The sequence below is a fragment of the Vipera berus genome (genome assembly GCF_964194415.1).
Source record: "Vipera berus genome assembly, chromosome: 6".
Classification (NCBI taxonomy): Eukaryota; Metazoa; Chordata; class Lepidosauria; order Squamata; family Viperidae; genus Vipera; species Vipera berus.
The window spans coordinates 63,824,014-63,841,063 of NC_138208.1; the positions used below are offsets into that span (position 1 = coordinate 63,824,014).

General features: G+C 39.7%; 2 protein-coding genes across 2 annotated transcripts in view; both read right to left on the bottom strand.

The window, feature by feature from the left end:
* Window positions 1–2,065: 2,065 nt before the first annotated feature.
* Window positions 2,066–4,267, bottom strand: H1-0 (H1.0 linker histone). The gene has a single exon (XM_081330491.1). The coding sequence runs from the start codon at window positions 3,813–3,815 to the stop codon at window positions 3,237–3,239; it is 579 nt and encodes a 192-aa protein (XP_081186617.1). The 5' UTR covers window positions 3,816–4,267; the 3' UTR covers window positions 2,066–3,236.
* Window positions 4,268–9,832: 5,565 nt separating this feature from the next.
* The window catches only part of TRIOBP (TRIO and F-actin binding protein), a gene marked incomplete at its 5' end in the record, with an annotated part of 61,607 nt that continues 54,389 nt past the window's right edge, over window positions 9,833–17,050 (bottom strand). Inside the window, 6 exons of the mRNA XM_081330642.1 lie at window positions 9,833–10,557; window positions 11,051–11,204; window positions 12,393–12,479; window positions 13,078–13,188; window positions 13,827–13,986; window positions 14,797–14,908. Coding sequence (XP_081186768.1) covers window positions 10,553–10,557; window positions 11,051–11,204; window positions 12,393–12,479; window positions 13,078–13,188; window positions 13,827–13,986; window positions 14,797–14,908 — 629 coding nt within the window. The 3' untranslated portion in view covers window positions 9,833–10,552. The remainder of the gene's footprint in view (window positions 10,558–11,050; window positions 11,205–12,392; window positions 12,480–13,077; window positions 13,189–13,826; window positions 13,987–14,796; window positions 14,909–17,050) is intronic.

The following is a 17,050-nucleotide window of genomic DNA, read 5'->3' on the forward strand; positions in this document are numbered from 1 at the left end:
TTGTCATTGTTACACTTCATATTGTTCTTTTGTGTTTTGGGCTTGACTGTAAGCCCCCTAAGGAGATCAGAGAAGGTAAGAAACAAATGAGGGAGCGGAAACAACATATCTATTATCATGCAAATAAATGTCTATATCAATGCATTAATAAAGCAAAATTATAGATCTGACAGTGAGGTCTCCCATAAATTGTTTAAAATCTGCCCATTATTCTCTTGCTTGCCTTGAATTACTAAAGATGTATTGAACAAATTAGGAAAAATACACATATTAAGCTCTATGAACATCTGGTTCCCCGCTATCACATAGGTTCAAAAAAATTGAAACTGAAAAGCTCAGTTGATAGGGTATTCACGAAAGTGAATCATCAAATAAGGTTGGAAGTAATTTACCAACATGCCAGAATCTTTCTGTTCCTGCATGTAATATTTACACATGATTTTGTGCTACCCTTTATATCTGTTCTAATTTAATGTTCCTTATATAAGTTGAATATTTTTATTCTGCTTGGAAAATGTTTGTATATGAGAACATCTGGAAAGCAGTCAAAATGGAGGTGTAGTTTTTATGATGAAAGTAATACATTAACTTGAATAATAACTTAAATAATATATTTAATAATATTCACTAGGATTGTTTAAAGATGAACATACCGTATTTAGCTGGATTTGTGTGTGAAAATGCAAATTTGGGGAAAAATGAGATTTCTCAAAATTGTGCTAGGAGGATATGTTATATTCACTGTTCTTTAATAATCTATGCTTACAATTACTAGTTTACAAGACTTTATTTCATTTATATTATTTCTTCCTATGATCTTCAAGGATGGAAATTCACCCCAAACCTGCTCATTATTCTGCTTATATTTCAGCTAAGAGTGCCAGTTATTCCTATTCTATTTTTCAGTTTTTTTTCATGTTTTTGAGTCTGGAAATGCCAGGGTTTTGTTTGCATGCCTGCTTCATTCAAAGGTAGATATTATTGGAACACAACACCTATTTCCAAAATTATTTTGTTTGTTTAGGTAACAGACTTGTTCAGCCTGGAGACTTTGGCTGACTTCAGAGATACCTATTTACAGTGAGTGCAGGCAGCCAAGTGCCAAGCATGTTGGCTTAAAGCAGTGATTGTGGATGCATTTCCTAATTGCATCACAAGACAAATGACATATTTTCAGCTATGTGTGATATAGCTATAGAAAGTGATATAGATGCACGCCTTCTTCCAGTTTCCCTTCTTTATTTGCCTTTATTTTATCTCAATCTTATGGCTAGATGCAGGAGCCATCGTGAAGATTTAGCTACAGAGCGAACATCCCTGCACAGAAATTTTCCATTTGGAATTTTGATCTTAAACATGTTATACAAATGTCAATTGTTTTAACTTTATAAAGCCACACCTGCATGGATATTCTTGGAGGAACAGATGTATTTGTTCTGTGGAAGTACTTTCTGCATTCCACAAGTTCCAAATATTCTATTCAAGTTGTTCCTATCTCTATTACAAATTCCAAACCAGGAACTGTGGGACTATCTGATGATTCTAATATCAAATGTGTTTGCTATCTATGATAGTATGTAACAAGAGTTGTCAACATCGTAGCAGACAATTGTCTCTCTCACACACACACACACAACTTGCAATATAAATGCAACTTTGTCTATAGTTCACACAGGGTTTTTAGACAAAGAACTAAATAGCAGGTTGAAGATTTTTTACTGTAAAATACATTTTCATAGTAAAATGAGATTATGTCTTGTTCGGCTGACATCTAGTGGCCAAGTTATATTGATTTTTCTGTGATGAAAACTCCTTTTCAACCTGTCAAACAGCCAGTTTCTTAATTCGTCATCAATGCTATCTCTCTCTCTAATTATAATAAAGCTTTCTTAAACTCATGCTTTCCAGATATGTTTGATGAAGATAGTATCTGGAGAGCACCAAAACTGAGAAAGCTAGTGATCTGTCTAATGTTGAGGATAGGGTTAGGGTTAATCTGAAATTTTATAAAAAATGATTTTTACATAACAGTATATCAAAATAAAGTAAATGAATAACTAAAATGTTAGTTTTACATTTTATTTTAAACCCTAAAATTACAAAGACAGCTAAATCTTCCTTGCACAAAATTACACATACAAAGTAAAATGAACAATCAAATATCAATCCTATAAGAATTTTCTTTTGTTTAAACATAAGCATACTTGATTTTTTTAAAAATCTGGAGCACTTAAAATTATGTTTTCCATTCCCCTCTTGGGGAAGTACATTCCAAATCTTAGCAATAATTGTATACAGCTTCTTATTCAATATTGGCTACGTTTGTGTTATCTATTACCCCCTACATTTCTTCTTCCTCCCTTAACCCCAAAAGACTCATAATTAGAAAGTGAAGATTGGAAGGAATCTTGTAGATTATACTCATGTAAAAGTTGTAATTTTAGGTGGCAGACACTGCAGAACTGGGAAGCATCCAGATTCCAATAGCAATTAACACTTTCTCTTGAAATTGCCAGAACCAGACGGTGGTCAGACTGTGCACACACCCCATCCTGATTATTTCTATTCTCTTTTCAGGAAAAGAATTAACACCTTCACTTTAATCCAATGTGGCCAATATGTACAATTAATAGGGAGAAATTCAAATATTTGCAGTATTTTTCACTGGCCCTATTTCTATCTTCCCTATATATAGCACAGTCCCCCTCTGAAAGAATGAAGTCAGTGGAAAGCTTATTAACCTCAACCAACCCAATCTTCACTAGGTCTAGAAATAATCATCCACCATATTAGCTAAATTGGGAGCTTATGCATCCATGATAAAACAAGTTCTGTTTTTTTCTTAAAAGCCAATTACAATGAACAGTTGAGGGCATATTCAGTTGAGGAGATCCAATTAAGGAAGGCCCATAGCACATCCCCTTCATCAAATATTTCTCAAATCTTCCTCCAAAAATAAGAACACTAAGAATGTCCCTCATTAATCCTCCCTCATGATTACACATGTATTGCATACCTTAATAGAGGAAATAAAATAATGACATAAAAATCTCTTTCAAAGTACAATAGAAAAACAAAACCAAACCCCAAATGTAGCTTCCATATGAATGGTTTTTTTTAAAGTATAGGGCAAGAATTGTTCAGTCTTTATAAAGCTGCAATAGAAATGAGTAGAGAATAAAGAAGAAATCTATTTACAGAATAAAGTTCCAAGAAAGAAGTCCCAAACTTGCCCCTCACTTTTTCTTGGTCGACTTCTTTGCACTGGACTTTGCTTTGGGTTTGGAGGCTTTTGCTTTTTTAGGCTTGGAGGCCTTCACCGGCTTGGCCTTGACAGTCTTTGGCTTCTTGGCTTTCTTTGGAACAGGTGCTGGCTTCCTTTTGGCTTTCTTTGCTGCAGGCTTAGACTTTTTAGCCGGGGACTTGGCAGCAGCTTTCTTGGGCTTAGTGGCTTTCTTGGGAGTTGTAGCCTTCTTGACTTCCTTTTTGGCCTTCTTGACTGGAGTCTTCTTGGGTTCATCATTCTTGGCCAGGCGGAAGGAACCTGAAGCCCCAACACCCTTGGTCTGCTTCAAGACACCTGTTGTGACCAACCTCTTGATCGACAGCTTGATTTGGGAATCTGCATTCTCCCCTACCTTGTAGTGGCTCTTGATGTATTTCTGGATAGATTGGCGTGAAGAACCAGCCCGGCTCTTTTCAGCCTGGATAGCAGCCACAATCATGTCAGAGTACTTGGGATGGTCCGTGGACTTCTTGGCTGCCTTGGCCCGCTTGGGTTTGGCAGCAGGTGCTGTGGTAGAGTTTTCAGTCATCCTGCTGTGCAGTTTCCTTTCAGAAAGACAGGTCTGGTGTCTGGTCCTAAACTTTCTCTAGACACGTGGGACTTCTTTTCAGCAGCCTGCGTGGTACAGAGGACCCTGCTGAGATGTACTGAAACTTCACCAACAGTTTCTCTGAGAAGAGTTCTTTTTTAATGCCCAGGGAGGATGTCACCTCCTTACAGTCTTTTCAGGCAGTTGGTGGCAGGGCGTGGTCAGGACAGTCTTCTTTGGGAATGCACACTCCTGAGAAGCAGCTCTGGCTAAGGCCTTCACCAGTCTTTTCAGGAAGCAGGTGTCCGCACTCAGGCTTGGGGACTGCTTTGTGCCCAAGCCCAGCTCCTGCTTATCTTCTTTTTTTTCTCTCTCCCTCTCTGGGACTCAATTCCCCACCTCTTCTGACAGCTTCTGCTGCGCCCTGCCTCCGCTTCTTGCTCTGTGTCTGGTTCTCTAGGCAGCAGCCGGCGCATCCGGGTATTTAGCACTCAGGCGCGGACCGCGGTGAGGACAGGGTTGCTGGCTGCCTGTTCAGGCCCCGAATGGCGCCGCGCCGCCGACATCTGTGTTTCTTCCGCCGCCTAAAGAGGATTTTTCCCGCTTCTCCCCGTGGCTCTTGGGTTCCGCACCACTGCCGCCGGCTGCTCTGGTCCTTCAGCTCTTGGTCCCCGCGGCCGGCTCCCTCTGCAGCCGTCCTCCGCCGCTTCAGGGCGCCCCAAACGGCGCTGGGTGCGAGTGGGGCGCCTCGACATTTCCCCTTTGCTCCCCCCTAGCGAAGCAGCCGAGGGGAACCCAGCCAAGAGGGAAAGCGACAAGCAAGAGGCACCCCTGGGCCAATGAGAAACCCCCGTTCCGGCAGTCCAAGAGCCCCAAGAGCCGCGCGGGGAGCCCTGGAGCAGACCCCAACTAACACAGGGAGCCCCGAGCCAGCCGAGACTCAGCTAAGACCTGGCCAGGGAGGGTGGGGGGAGCGGCTCCCCCAGGGTTGGGGGTGTCTCTGGGGGGACCCTCGCCCCCCATGCTGTGGGTCCCGTCCTCCAGCCGCCCCCTCCCCAAGCCCTAGCGCTGAGAAAACTTTCCTTTTTGTTAGATGGGAAGTTTGCAGCCATCCCCTCCCCCAAGGACTATCTGGCAGCCCCCTGCCTGGAGTTGGGGGGCACTTAGCTTGGGGACGCTTCTGGATCTTCCCTTTGACTTCGGACGAAGAGGGAAAGAATGGGGTCTTTCTTCACTCGCCCCCCATTACCCCCAAACGTACTTCATTGGTTGCAATGGGATCAAAATAAGTATGTCTACATAAGAGGGAAACGGGAGGGGGACACAACACCCCCATTGCTTAAGTACCCCACTGTCGACTTATCTCAGACACCTCTCATCACTCCCTAGCTCAACTTGCCTTCGTGCCCCCGGCCCCCCGATTTGTTTTGTCCCCCACTAAAAGACTGGAGATTTATACGAGCTGTTTTGTTTGGGCTTTTCAAGGTGGAGCCTCCCCTCTTACTTACAACACTTTCTCAACATAAGTTCCCGAGAAGGGAAGGGGATAAGAGGCGACAGGGGTTTGAAGAGCCATTTCCCTAAATGAATTAACCCTAATTTGCCAGCCTTGGCGGAGGGCTTAAATGTTGGAAGACTACATGTACGTGCAATCGCCATCTTGCTGGAAGAACTGAGGTGGTTTTCCCTCCCCTCTTAGGAGTGTTGTTGTTATTGTTGTTGTTAATAAAGAAATTAATGAAAAGCGTCGTGGCTGCAACCTGAAAGACTCGGAGCTACTACGTGTCGGCTTGTGGTATCGGAAAAACTAGAGAGGAAAAGTTAAAAAAAAGCACACCTCTGAATACTTTTTTAAAAAAGGGAATTATAAAATCGAACTGGCATCCTAGCAACACGGAGAACACCACCAAAAAAATACACGTCCAGGTACATTCGCACCTCTTCCCTTTTCCAAAATACCACGTCGCTTCTCAGTTCCAAAAATTGAGTTAGCAGTATGTCTGTTTTGTTTTTGTTAAGTACAAAATCATGAGATGAAGTTATATGGCAGCAGTAGAATGCGAATAATAAAACGTCAGCACCTTTGCAATGCCTGCGTTTTTTCTCTTGGGAAAGCTTCCTTAGACTTCCAAAAAGGAAGGGGGCAAGCAGGCGTTCCTCGATTTGGAGAAAGCAAGTAAAGACCCCCATGGCGTGGGGGAGGACGGGGGGGGGGGAAATATAAGACAGAAGAATAGAGTTAAACCACAAGGTAGCTTGTTCTGCTACCACTAACTCCCGAGGTTGCTTGATAACTACCAAGTAAGTTGGTGGCTATAGAGGGGTGGGGAAGGGTCTTGGCCCCAACCCCCGGCCCGTCTATCTCGATTTAATTTCTTTGACTTCAACATCGTGGAACAAGATTGGGATTGCTAATCTTATTGTTTTCTCAAATGATTAGGCTCTAGGCTCATTAATCTCTACCTTTTATCACTATCTTAGTATCTTACACATTTAAAAATAATTTTTTAATCCAGTCTGCTTTTAATTAGGACAGTTGACCAAAAAACGGGGGGGGGGGGAAATACGCACTCATGTAAAACTTTTCTTTTAACGTTGCCTTTTCCTTTGCCTTGACTCATTATACCGAAAAATTGCGAAGAACATAATGGGGGAAAAGATTACGCCAGTACATTAAATTTCAAGTTTCCCCATATTCCAGAATTGTAAATAGCAAGGGAATGTACAAAATCAATCGTTAAGATCGAGGGTTACTTACAGGATTCACATAAGGTATAAAAATGTTACACAAAATTCTAAAATATGTTTCCCGAATGTTAAGAAATAATGTTTAATTTATTGAAATTATAAAGTGGGGTTTTGCTTCCTTGGTGTTTATTACGAGTCAAGATCTGAGGAAAGTAGTTTTGTATGAGCCGCGTAAGTATGTACTAAAGAATTTCAAAGGTTTCGATAAGAGCCAGCAATAAAAAATCCCCATGGGATGTAAGCATGTTGACAGTTCTCTGTTGACAATAGCAATAGTTTCTTTGAAGAGCTCTCAGCAATCAGCTGATTAATTCTTACCGAGGGAATCAGTCAAAGTGGTTTGTACGGCTAAAGAGCCACCGTACAACGTGCGAGCAACGTTTTATGGGAAATGTAGTCGGAGAAGGAAGGCTTCTACCTTACTTGACAGCGCCAACATTGGAAGAATCGAAGAAACGGGAATGTTAGTCCTCCTTACAATTCGTCTTTGATGGCCACAATCAAATGCTTTTGGATGATCACACACGCTTCCCCTTCGGCATAGACTACACGCATCGCCCAAAAGAGGCTAGCCCCCCCCCCCAACTTTCCTTTGTTTCCCATAGCGAAGCCAGAGATGGGTACTGGACTCATGTGCCGTTCGCTTCCTCAGTTGCTTCACGACAAAATTTGTGTTTACTTTCGGCGTCATCCCCATCCGCTGCTTTAGAAAGGCATTGCGAAGGACGGCTTAGGAAATCAATGAAAGAATAAAGGAATGGCTGGATTGGGGGACACATACGCGGCTCTCTTTGCAATGAAAATGATGGTTTTCAGATAACAGGTGACGATTTTTAGTAGGATTTCCTTAAGATGACTTTTAGCTATTTAAAGCCCAACCGTATCTTAATATAATTCTCAAAAGCTACATTTTCCCTTACGTAGCTTTTCGTGGCTGTGTTAGTGGGACAAATTGATTCACAATCACCCTTCAGCCATGCTATCAACACCTCGTTAATTTGGATAGCGTAAACCATGATTAATCACTGTGAGGTTGGAGAAACAAAGTACAAAGTGTTCCTTAGCTGGACTGCAGTATATATGTGAACTATATATATTCTCTTGGTTCAGTCAAGGTCGTTTTTAGAGGGAGAGGATTTAAGTAGCTGTGAAATACCCGTTTTTCGTAACATGAAATTACAGCATACATGAAATTGCTAATTAGTTTTAAACTGAATTTATCATTTTGCCATATCTCAAATGAGAAGCCTGGAAAGGGTGGGGGGAGAGAGAGAGAGAGAGAGAGAGAGAGAGAGAGGAGGGAGGGAGGGAGGGAGGGAGAGAGAGAGAGAGAGAGAGAGAGAGAGAGAGAGAGAGAGAGAGAGAGAGAGAGAGAGAGAGAGAGAGAGAGAGAGAGAGAGAGACTTGGATAAAGCCATGCATGAGCTTGTTTTATATGGGAAAATGAGACCAATTATGGGCTATCTAATTAAATTGCATGATAGAACGCTAGTATGGTCTTGATTTTTTAATTCTGAAATTTGATCTTGTGTAATATAATTAATACAAATGTACTAAATGCAGAGCATGATTTTTTTTAAAGGCAAATTGTGGGTGGAAAAATATTTGTAAGAGTAAGAATGCCTTGCATAATTTTTGGAATATTTACTACTGATAATAGCATTTTAACAAAATTCAAAACATATATATTTTTGTAATGGATTTGCAATAATAGAATCTTTATCTGCATACTTTAAACAATTTGCACATAACCTTTGCATTCAGATGTGGCATTTCACTGATGTAGAGTGCTCAGCATACCACAGGAATAGAGAAACTCAAGTTCATACAGTAAGTTCCCATTAAGATACAAAAACTGGGTGATTTGGGGTTAAGTTCAAGATCAGGTTTGTAAATTAACTATGCTTCCCAAACCTTAGTAAATTGCCCCAAATTGTGTAAAAGTGGTTTTTCTTTAGGTGACAACACACAAATCTATTACCCAATCACAAGTGGGACATAATTGTTGTTGTTGTTAGCTGCGAAGTCGTGTCTGACCCATCGCAACCCCATGGACAACGTTCCTCCAGGCCTTCCTGTCCTCTTACCATCTTCTGGAGTCCATTTAAGCTCACGCCTACTGCTTCAGTGACTCCATCCAGCCACCTCCTTCTCTGTCATCCCTTTCTTCTATTGCCCTCAATCTTTCCCAGCATTAGGCTCTTCTCCAGCGAGGCTTTCCTTCTCATTAGGTGGCCAAAATATTTGAGTTTTAGCTTAAGGATCTGGCCTTCTAAAGAGCAGTCAGGGTTGATCTCCTCTAGGACTGACCAGTTTGATCGCCTTGCAGTCCAAGGGACTCGCTGGAGTCTTCTCCAGCACCATAGTTCAAAGGCCTCAATTCTTTGGCGCTCAGCCTTTCTTATGGTCCAACTTTCACTGCCATACATTGCAACTGGGAAGACCATAGCCTTGACTATACGCACTTTTGTTGACAGTGATGTCTCTGCTTATCGACTTAAAAGTGTTTTATCTATATTGGTAAAAAGGACTTTCTGATAAGCAGTTTTGGATAATGAAAGAAAATATTTGGGGAGCACATTGTAACTGCTGCAAGTATGTAGTTGCATTTCTACTTAAGGGATATTTAGAGTCTCTACACTGAACCCAGTATCTGGTGATTTTATGACATATTTTCTTGGCAACAATATAGAAGTGGGCTGTTTTTTTCTGGGATGTTTTTTTGACCTGTCATTTGAATCTGATATTCTGGGATTTCCTGATAATATCTCATTCAATTATTAAATAGTCCAAGACCTTCTGAACCAGCCAAGTTCAACTTGGTGTTGCCACTTACTGAAATAGACCTAAGAAACAGGAACATTAGTGGTTTACATATCATGCAGCAAGCATGGACAGATTTTATAGTTACTCTTTTTTTAGGACTGCAGAGTCTATTAAATAGAGCCAAATTAACTAATGAAAAATTAAATTTGTAGAACAGATTATGAAAGATGAATTTAGGAGTGGAAATTTTTTCCTAATGTTATTGCCAAACAATTTGGAGTCAAGTATTTGATGATCTATTGCAAGTCATCCAAAATGTAAATAAAACTCCCCCTCCCTATTTCTGCCTTAAATATTTCTAAGATTAGAGAGAAAACAGGGAAAATGCTTTGAACCGCCAAAGAGCATTAAGTGCCAATAATGATAATATAAGAACACCAACCTTTTGAGAATGCAAAATGGTTCAACATTTATACCTTCTGCTGCCAAGCAAAAACCACACATTTCTATAGTCAATGATTTTATTAAGTTAATTCTGCAGAAATAAAAGAAAATCAGCCGCCTTCATTGTTTGGCTCTGGCAACATCAGCAGTGAAATTTCTTCTCATGAGAACGCATTAGTTGAACCCAACTTTCAGGGATGAAGACTTCCAAGTTTACAATGGGATGCACAGACATTTAATTAACATTAAAAAAATATCTCCCATTGTTCTGAAAACAATTGCTACTTATAGATCCTAAACTCTGCATGGTCTTTGGACAAACCAGTTCCATTGACAATGTAATCAACAGAACATTCTTTCGGCACAGTGCATCTCCAATATGGACTGCTGTGAAGCAACACTGTACAACTTGAAGTTGAGGGTTGTGTGATTTTGTTTCTCCATTTGGAAGAAAACTGAAAGCAGATAAACACTTTTAATGTAAATAAGCTAAATATTTGGGAGAAGGAACAATTAGGTTTAAAGGAACTTTAGGGAGAAATATCTGGTCCACCTTTGTGGTTAACTGCTGGGAAACGTATTTTAAAACATATCCCCACCCCCCCAAAATATAAAAGTTATTTTCATTTATAAAGTCTCAAAAAGGTGCTAGTAATAGGATCCAGCTCAAAACATGCCCAAGTGATGCAGATGATGTGATGGTTATTTGGTAAAGTCTTGCCCAGTGCTCCTGGAGAGGAACGCTGCTTTTTTCTCCTAAGTGGTGCACAGAAAAGTAACTAACCTATGGAACAAAGAAAAAAATAGAATTAAGAACGTTGAATTATGCTCAAAAAGTGTATCTTTGCTACATAGCAGGACTTGTGGCCATGCCAAGAATAATGGAAGATGGAAATCTAAAACCTTTGGAGTGTCTTGGTGATGACAATTTATATATTGTAGCTGTAACATCCTTATTTTAGATGCAGAATGAAACCTAGCTTGACTAGACTAATACAGTAGCAGTGACCAACCTGTGGCTTTCAACCTGATTTCATGGAGAATTCTACAAGTAATTTGTTTATACATTTGTCCTCTGGCATACAGAATAGGGGAAGGGAGAGAAGAGGAGGCAAAGAGAAAGTTTTTGAATACTGTGAAGCAATTAGCAAGATATCCAATACAAGGTGCATCTCTGCTGCTGGAGATAAAAGGGGCACCAACGCCTTCTGCCTTTGCAGCTTGACTAGCTCCACTTTACACAACATGTGTCTTTAATGCAAAGGTGTCTTTTATACCAATATTGTTGTGCAGCATCTCTTTCTCTTCTAGGGCTGCCATGGCCAAGCGCAGATGCTCTTTCAAATGTTCAATCTCTCGTTCTGATCGTTGCTTGATGTGATTCAGCTCCAGGTAGATATCATGGTACTTTCCTGAGGCAAACTTCTTGTCCTGGATGGGGAAGGAAGTACCATTGTCCAGAAAGATTAGAAAGCAAGGATACAAATAGAGACACAGGCATCTTCTGAGGGGAAGTACGTTACTAATTATACAACAGGCTTGAATTATGGAAACTTTTGTGCTGGAGGTTTGCTGCTGAATGTAATAACAGTGCTATATGATTGCAACAAAGCATATGTAAGAATAAATGCTTAGCACATAGCTCAATATTGAATGGAGCATAAGACAGGGATGCTGGATGTTCTTCTGGTTGTTTAAAGTATTTATGGACTTACAGAGATGTTAAGAGGAATACAGACATGCTAGAGGAGGCAGCTGATATTGTGTTGGCTGAGAAGTCGAATGATTTGAATATTAGATTGTGTGATGCAACAGAGAGTATAGATATGAAAATTAATTCATCAAACACAAAGGTAGCTGTGGATAACAGGGAAAACTGGCTAAATGTCTGCAAGTAGTATATAAATGGCAAAAAGTAAAGCAAATAGATGATCTGTACATCAGTGTTGTAGAACATTAGCTAGAGATGGGAACCTGGCTATAGAAATGTTAAGATATGCAAATGCTTCTAGAGAAATAGTAGATAGGTCTATTGCAAGAAGTGAATGTTCATCAAAAGACAATAGCTGCATATAAGAGCATGCTTTTGCTCACTTTGTTTTATGTTAGGCACGTCAGGAGAGAAACAAAGTTGAATGCCATGTAATATGATAAAATGAGATCCAAGAGAGTTAAGAATGAATGTGTGCTGAATGTTAAGTGACTAGTATGAAAGAAATGTATTAGTCAATCATAAACAATGAGAATCAAATTGCAAAAAAAAGTTGAGATGAAAAGAATGACTGAGAATTTAGAGATTTGAGAAGACACTCAAAAAAGAGAGCCAAACAATTTAAAGAATTAAAGGCAGAGTATAAAATGAGTATGGATGTATTGGAAGCAAAGGTGATCTGCCAGGGTAGAAAGGTATGGAGCAATACACAGAATGATTTGGTGCAAAATGGCTTTAGCTGGGTTTCATTTTCTACCTGATGCCCTTAATTTCTTTAGCTTGCTACTTTTCTGTTCTTTGGATAACACTGCATACTGTTAGAGGGCACGGAATGATCGGTCTGTGCCTATGTGTGTATGTACTTCTCCTTGCAAACCAGCAACTCTGATTTGCTTTTAGGAATCTACCTTCTGCATCATTTGGAGCTCATCCCTCAGACACTGGACTTCTTGTTTCTGATACTGGAGTTCATTCTCCTTCACTCGAAGAAGCACCTTCAGAAGAAAGATGGAAAGGGAAATGTTCAGGACACAATTGTCTACAATAGAAACACCTTCAATGTGGTAAGATGGGTGAGATACTGTCCTCAGAAGACAGCAGGAATTAGGTTGCCCAAGTATTCCCCTTTAGACTAAAATGATGTCTGATACAAAGCAGGAAATTGATAGTGTTCATGAACAAACTGATTTTCTATGGCTTGGTTCTCGTAACCTGCTCAACCATGTTTGTTCAACCATTCTCTACTGCCTGGTGGCTTTTTCAAGAAACAAAGAACAAAAAAAAAAACACTTTAGAAATTTGACAAAATCCAGATTGATTTTCCTTTTGATTTTCTTTATGTCCTCGATTACCATTTCTATCGTTCTTGAAGATACATTAAGTTGGCTAATGTATAATTTCCCAGATCTCCCTTTTAAAAACTGATTCCACCCTAGCTATTTGTTGCCGCAAAAGCTGTGTGCACCTGCTTCTGGATTCAGCAGAGATTCATTTCACTCACAATATTACATAGCCAATTTAATGCTTGAAACAAAGAAAATGGAAAATTTGACAGGCAAAAAGTATCAGGCAACAAGCAACCCTCCTCCTTACCTCTAGCTCACAAGAACTCTTATCATTGTGTGAAGCACCATCACGTGAGCCCCGAGCAGCAATGAAGTCTCGTAACTGGCCAATCTCTTCTGAAAGACGCCTCTGCAACTCCTGGAAGGATGAGGATGAAATAACACATTCATCAAACAGATGAAGGAAGCCTTTTTGCAGCTTGTAGCCTTTAAAACATTTTTTTCAATAGTTGAGGGCCATGGAGGGAATACATCTGATAATGTCCTCAAGGGAGACGGATTGTTTCTGGCTTTGCTCCTTCGATTTTTTTTTAACTTTTTAAGTTATTAAAAGACGAGTTACATATAGCAAAGCCATGGCTGTCTAACTTCTTATATTGACAAAAGGCTCTGGATAATTGCACCATTTTTACACAATGGCCTGCTACCATCTTCAATTGTGCAGTCTTGAGAAGAAAAATCTTAGGCTGAATGTTGCCAGGGCTCTCTACGAAGCTCGTCTTTCCAGAGCTCAATAGTGTTTACTATTCTATCGCTCAATCTGACTCAGCATCCTAGGGATTCCATACAGGTCTATGGCTGACGTCAGAAAAACTGTTGCCAAATCTCCCAGAATTAGCTGCTAAGACAAGGACCACCAGGTAAGACGAATGGAAAGCTCACTGGTATTTAAATAGAATTTTAAATTAAGGAGATTGCAACTGTCCTCCTTTCATGAATGCCACTTTGTCATTGTTCATCCCTCAGAATTCCTGCTACTGGCAGCACCACCCTTGCCTGGTTTTGCCGAAGCAGCTCTTTCCCCTCCTGTTGAAAACGCTGCAGCATTTGTTCCTGTTCTTCTGCCTTCTGCACAAGGCCCCCAATCTCCAGGCACTTCTGGGAATACCGTTCTGAAAGCACTTGCAACTCCCGCTTCAGAGACTCCACATCAGACCTGCAGCAGATACCATAATTTCGCCTTCAGTAAGTTTTTTGTGCTAGTCTTCTAACAATCCAGTCTCTTCCAAAATAAGAATCTTATTTTGCGACTCCTGAACAAAACATAGCCGTCATGAGACAGACACTAATCTACACAAATACAGCCTACTACTATCATCCCCATTTCCAAGCCTGATGTGCCTAGGCGTCTTTTTGAGTTGTCAGAGTTCCTTCTCTAGGCTCTCTCTGGTGCAAAAGAGCCTTACTGGTCCCACTTAATTACAGGCCTATCTGGCCCCATCTGTTGAAAGAAAACAAGTGAAAACTGAAAGGTCATTAGCTTTTCCTATAAAAGGGCTGCACTTAGCTAAATGAGATGGGGCAGGGAGAATGCAACCCAAAAACACATGGGGGCTGGGTTAAAGAATGACATACCATAGAGCAGGGGTGTCAAACTGCCGGCCTGCAGGCCAGACATGTCATCTGGAAGCCATGCCCACCCCATTGCTGGCAATGGCAAAATAGTGCTGATACGTCTCGCGACGTCACGTGATGTCGCGAATTTGACATGTCTGCCGTAGAGGTAGGACAAAAATTGAATTTGGTCCAAATGGATTTAAATAAGCACACAAATTAATAGGACTACTGCCCAATTATGTTTTTCTTTTCTATATTACATTTAAAATTGATGGCAAAGTCAATTTGCTCCCAAAATGCACCCAAAGATTTTCATCAAATGCTACAGCAATCAGCATTTTGATAGATATAATTATATCTCCTACCTCAATAATAAGATTCCAATAATCATTTTTCAATCGTCTCTTACCGATGCTGTTTCTGGAGAGCATCTGGATCTGAAACTCCTTTCTGAAAGTTGCGTGTTCTGCCCAACTCCCTGTTCATTTCTTCCCTGTGTGCCTTCTTCAGAGCTTCAATTGCTAGAGCAAAGGGAAGGGAGGCAGGACACAGGAAGGATCAGTAAAACCTGCTAAACTTGTAATATACAGATAGTCCTCGACTTACAACAATTGAATCCAAATTTTCTGTTGCTAAGTGAAACATCTGTTAAAAAAGTTTTGCCCCATTTTATGACCTTTCTTGCCACAGTTGTTAAGTGAATGGCTGCACTTGTTAAGTTAGTAACACGGTTGTTAAATGAATCTGGCCTCCTCATTGACTTTGTCAGAAGTTTGCAAAAGGGGACCACATGACTGCGGGATGCTGCAACTGTCACAAATATGAACCAGTTGCCAAGCATCTGACCATGGAGATGCCACAATGGTCGTAAGTGCAAAAAACGGTCATAAGTCACTGTTTTCAGTGAAGTTGTAACCTTGAACGGTCACTAAACAAACTGTTGTAAGTCAAGGACTACCCGTATTCCAAACTAAATTGTCTTGGGGAGGAGAAAAATCCAGTGAAAGAAATTTTGCATTCATACTTTGTATCGGGTGACAAACAGAACATCTGCTTACCAAGCTTTACTTTAAATAATGGAGAATGACACATTTTATTTGATTGATCATTGTGAATATTCTTTCCCAAAACGTACTGCCATAGTATTAAAAGGATCTGAATTATCAGGTTATTCAGTTAAACAGAGAAATTTCATATATTCCCAATTATAATTGCTAACAAATGAGGTTTTTACTTTGAGGTTTTACTCAAGTTTCTCAAAGCAATTATTTGAAGAGAAATTCACTTGTCTATTGGACTACTGGGAATGGCAAATGAAAGACAACTCCACAAAAGTGGTACTGACAATCACAGCCAAGAGCAAGGAACCAGTGAATAGACCAGTTCCTTGGAACCTCTCTGGACAAAGAAAAGATGGGAGATTGGCCACATGTGCTCTGGACAGCTGCTCCTCATGAAGAGATTGCAGGTTTTCTGTAGGTGGGAGCTCCAGGAGATGACAGGATCAGTCATCTTGCCTGCGACCATGCTGGAGACTTTTAAAGGAAGCTAAGTTTGTAAATGTTAGTTTCTAATCACTTTAACAAATTGCCTATTGTCCATCTTAAAGCTATGAAAGATTTTTGAAACCACAAATATGAAGTCTTCATTAGGCGAGCTTATCATGATTCAGAAGATTCTTAAAATAAATATAAAACTGAAACCAGAAGTTTCCTTTTAGGTTTGATGGACAAAGAACTTTAAAGAAAATTTGGAACTTTGTAGTTATGTTTACAGTGGCGAAAGTCTTTTGTGCACAAAGATGGAAAGACTAATTTCCAGACTGGAAGAGCAGATAATAAAGGTGATGGAGTTAGGGGAGATGGCAAAACTATTTTAATTAAAGAGAAGAATTTATCTTGTTTTATTTCCACTTGGAACTGCTTCTGGTCTCTTAGTTGAAACTGGAAAAAAGTGATACTTTAATCTTAGGTTTTGATGATTAGAATATTTTTCTTATTATAGGAATAGCCTGGAATGTTTTGAAATGTAAAGCAAAAGGTTTTGTGTGTGTGTGTGTGTGTGTGCGTGTATATATATATATATATATATATATATATATATATATATATATATATATATATATATATATATATATATATATATATATATATATACACACATACATACATACATACATATATGTAGGTCTAGAAAACATATACATATATACATATATACATATATATATATATATATATTACTGCATTAAGTCGGGAGTCACTACTTTTTTCTTCTTTCTTTGCACTTCTCTGTCAAGTTTTCTAACTTTTGTTTCTTTTTGTATTTTTATCTTATATTTAATCAAATGTACTTAAAAAGAATGATTTATTACAAAAGGATTTTGAATTGTCTAAAAATGCAGGATGCCTGTATATATCTAATTAAAACATCTGCTGATTTTACAGTTTGATTTGGATGCATTAACAGATCTACAGCTGCTAAAGACTATCAATACTGAAATGCATTTTAGATTAAAAAATAACTGAAAAATATTTTTAAGATCAACATCAGAACCCCCAATGCTAACAAATCAACACCTGCAAGTTCAAGCTATTTAAAAGCATGACCTAGCAGAAAGGGGGGAATCCAGTTCAATGAATCTAGTCCTGCTATTTCCAGGA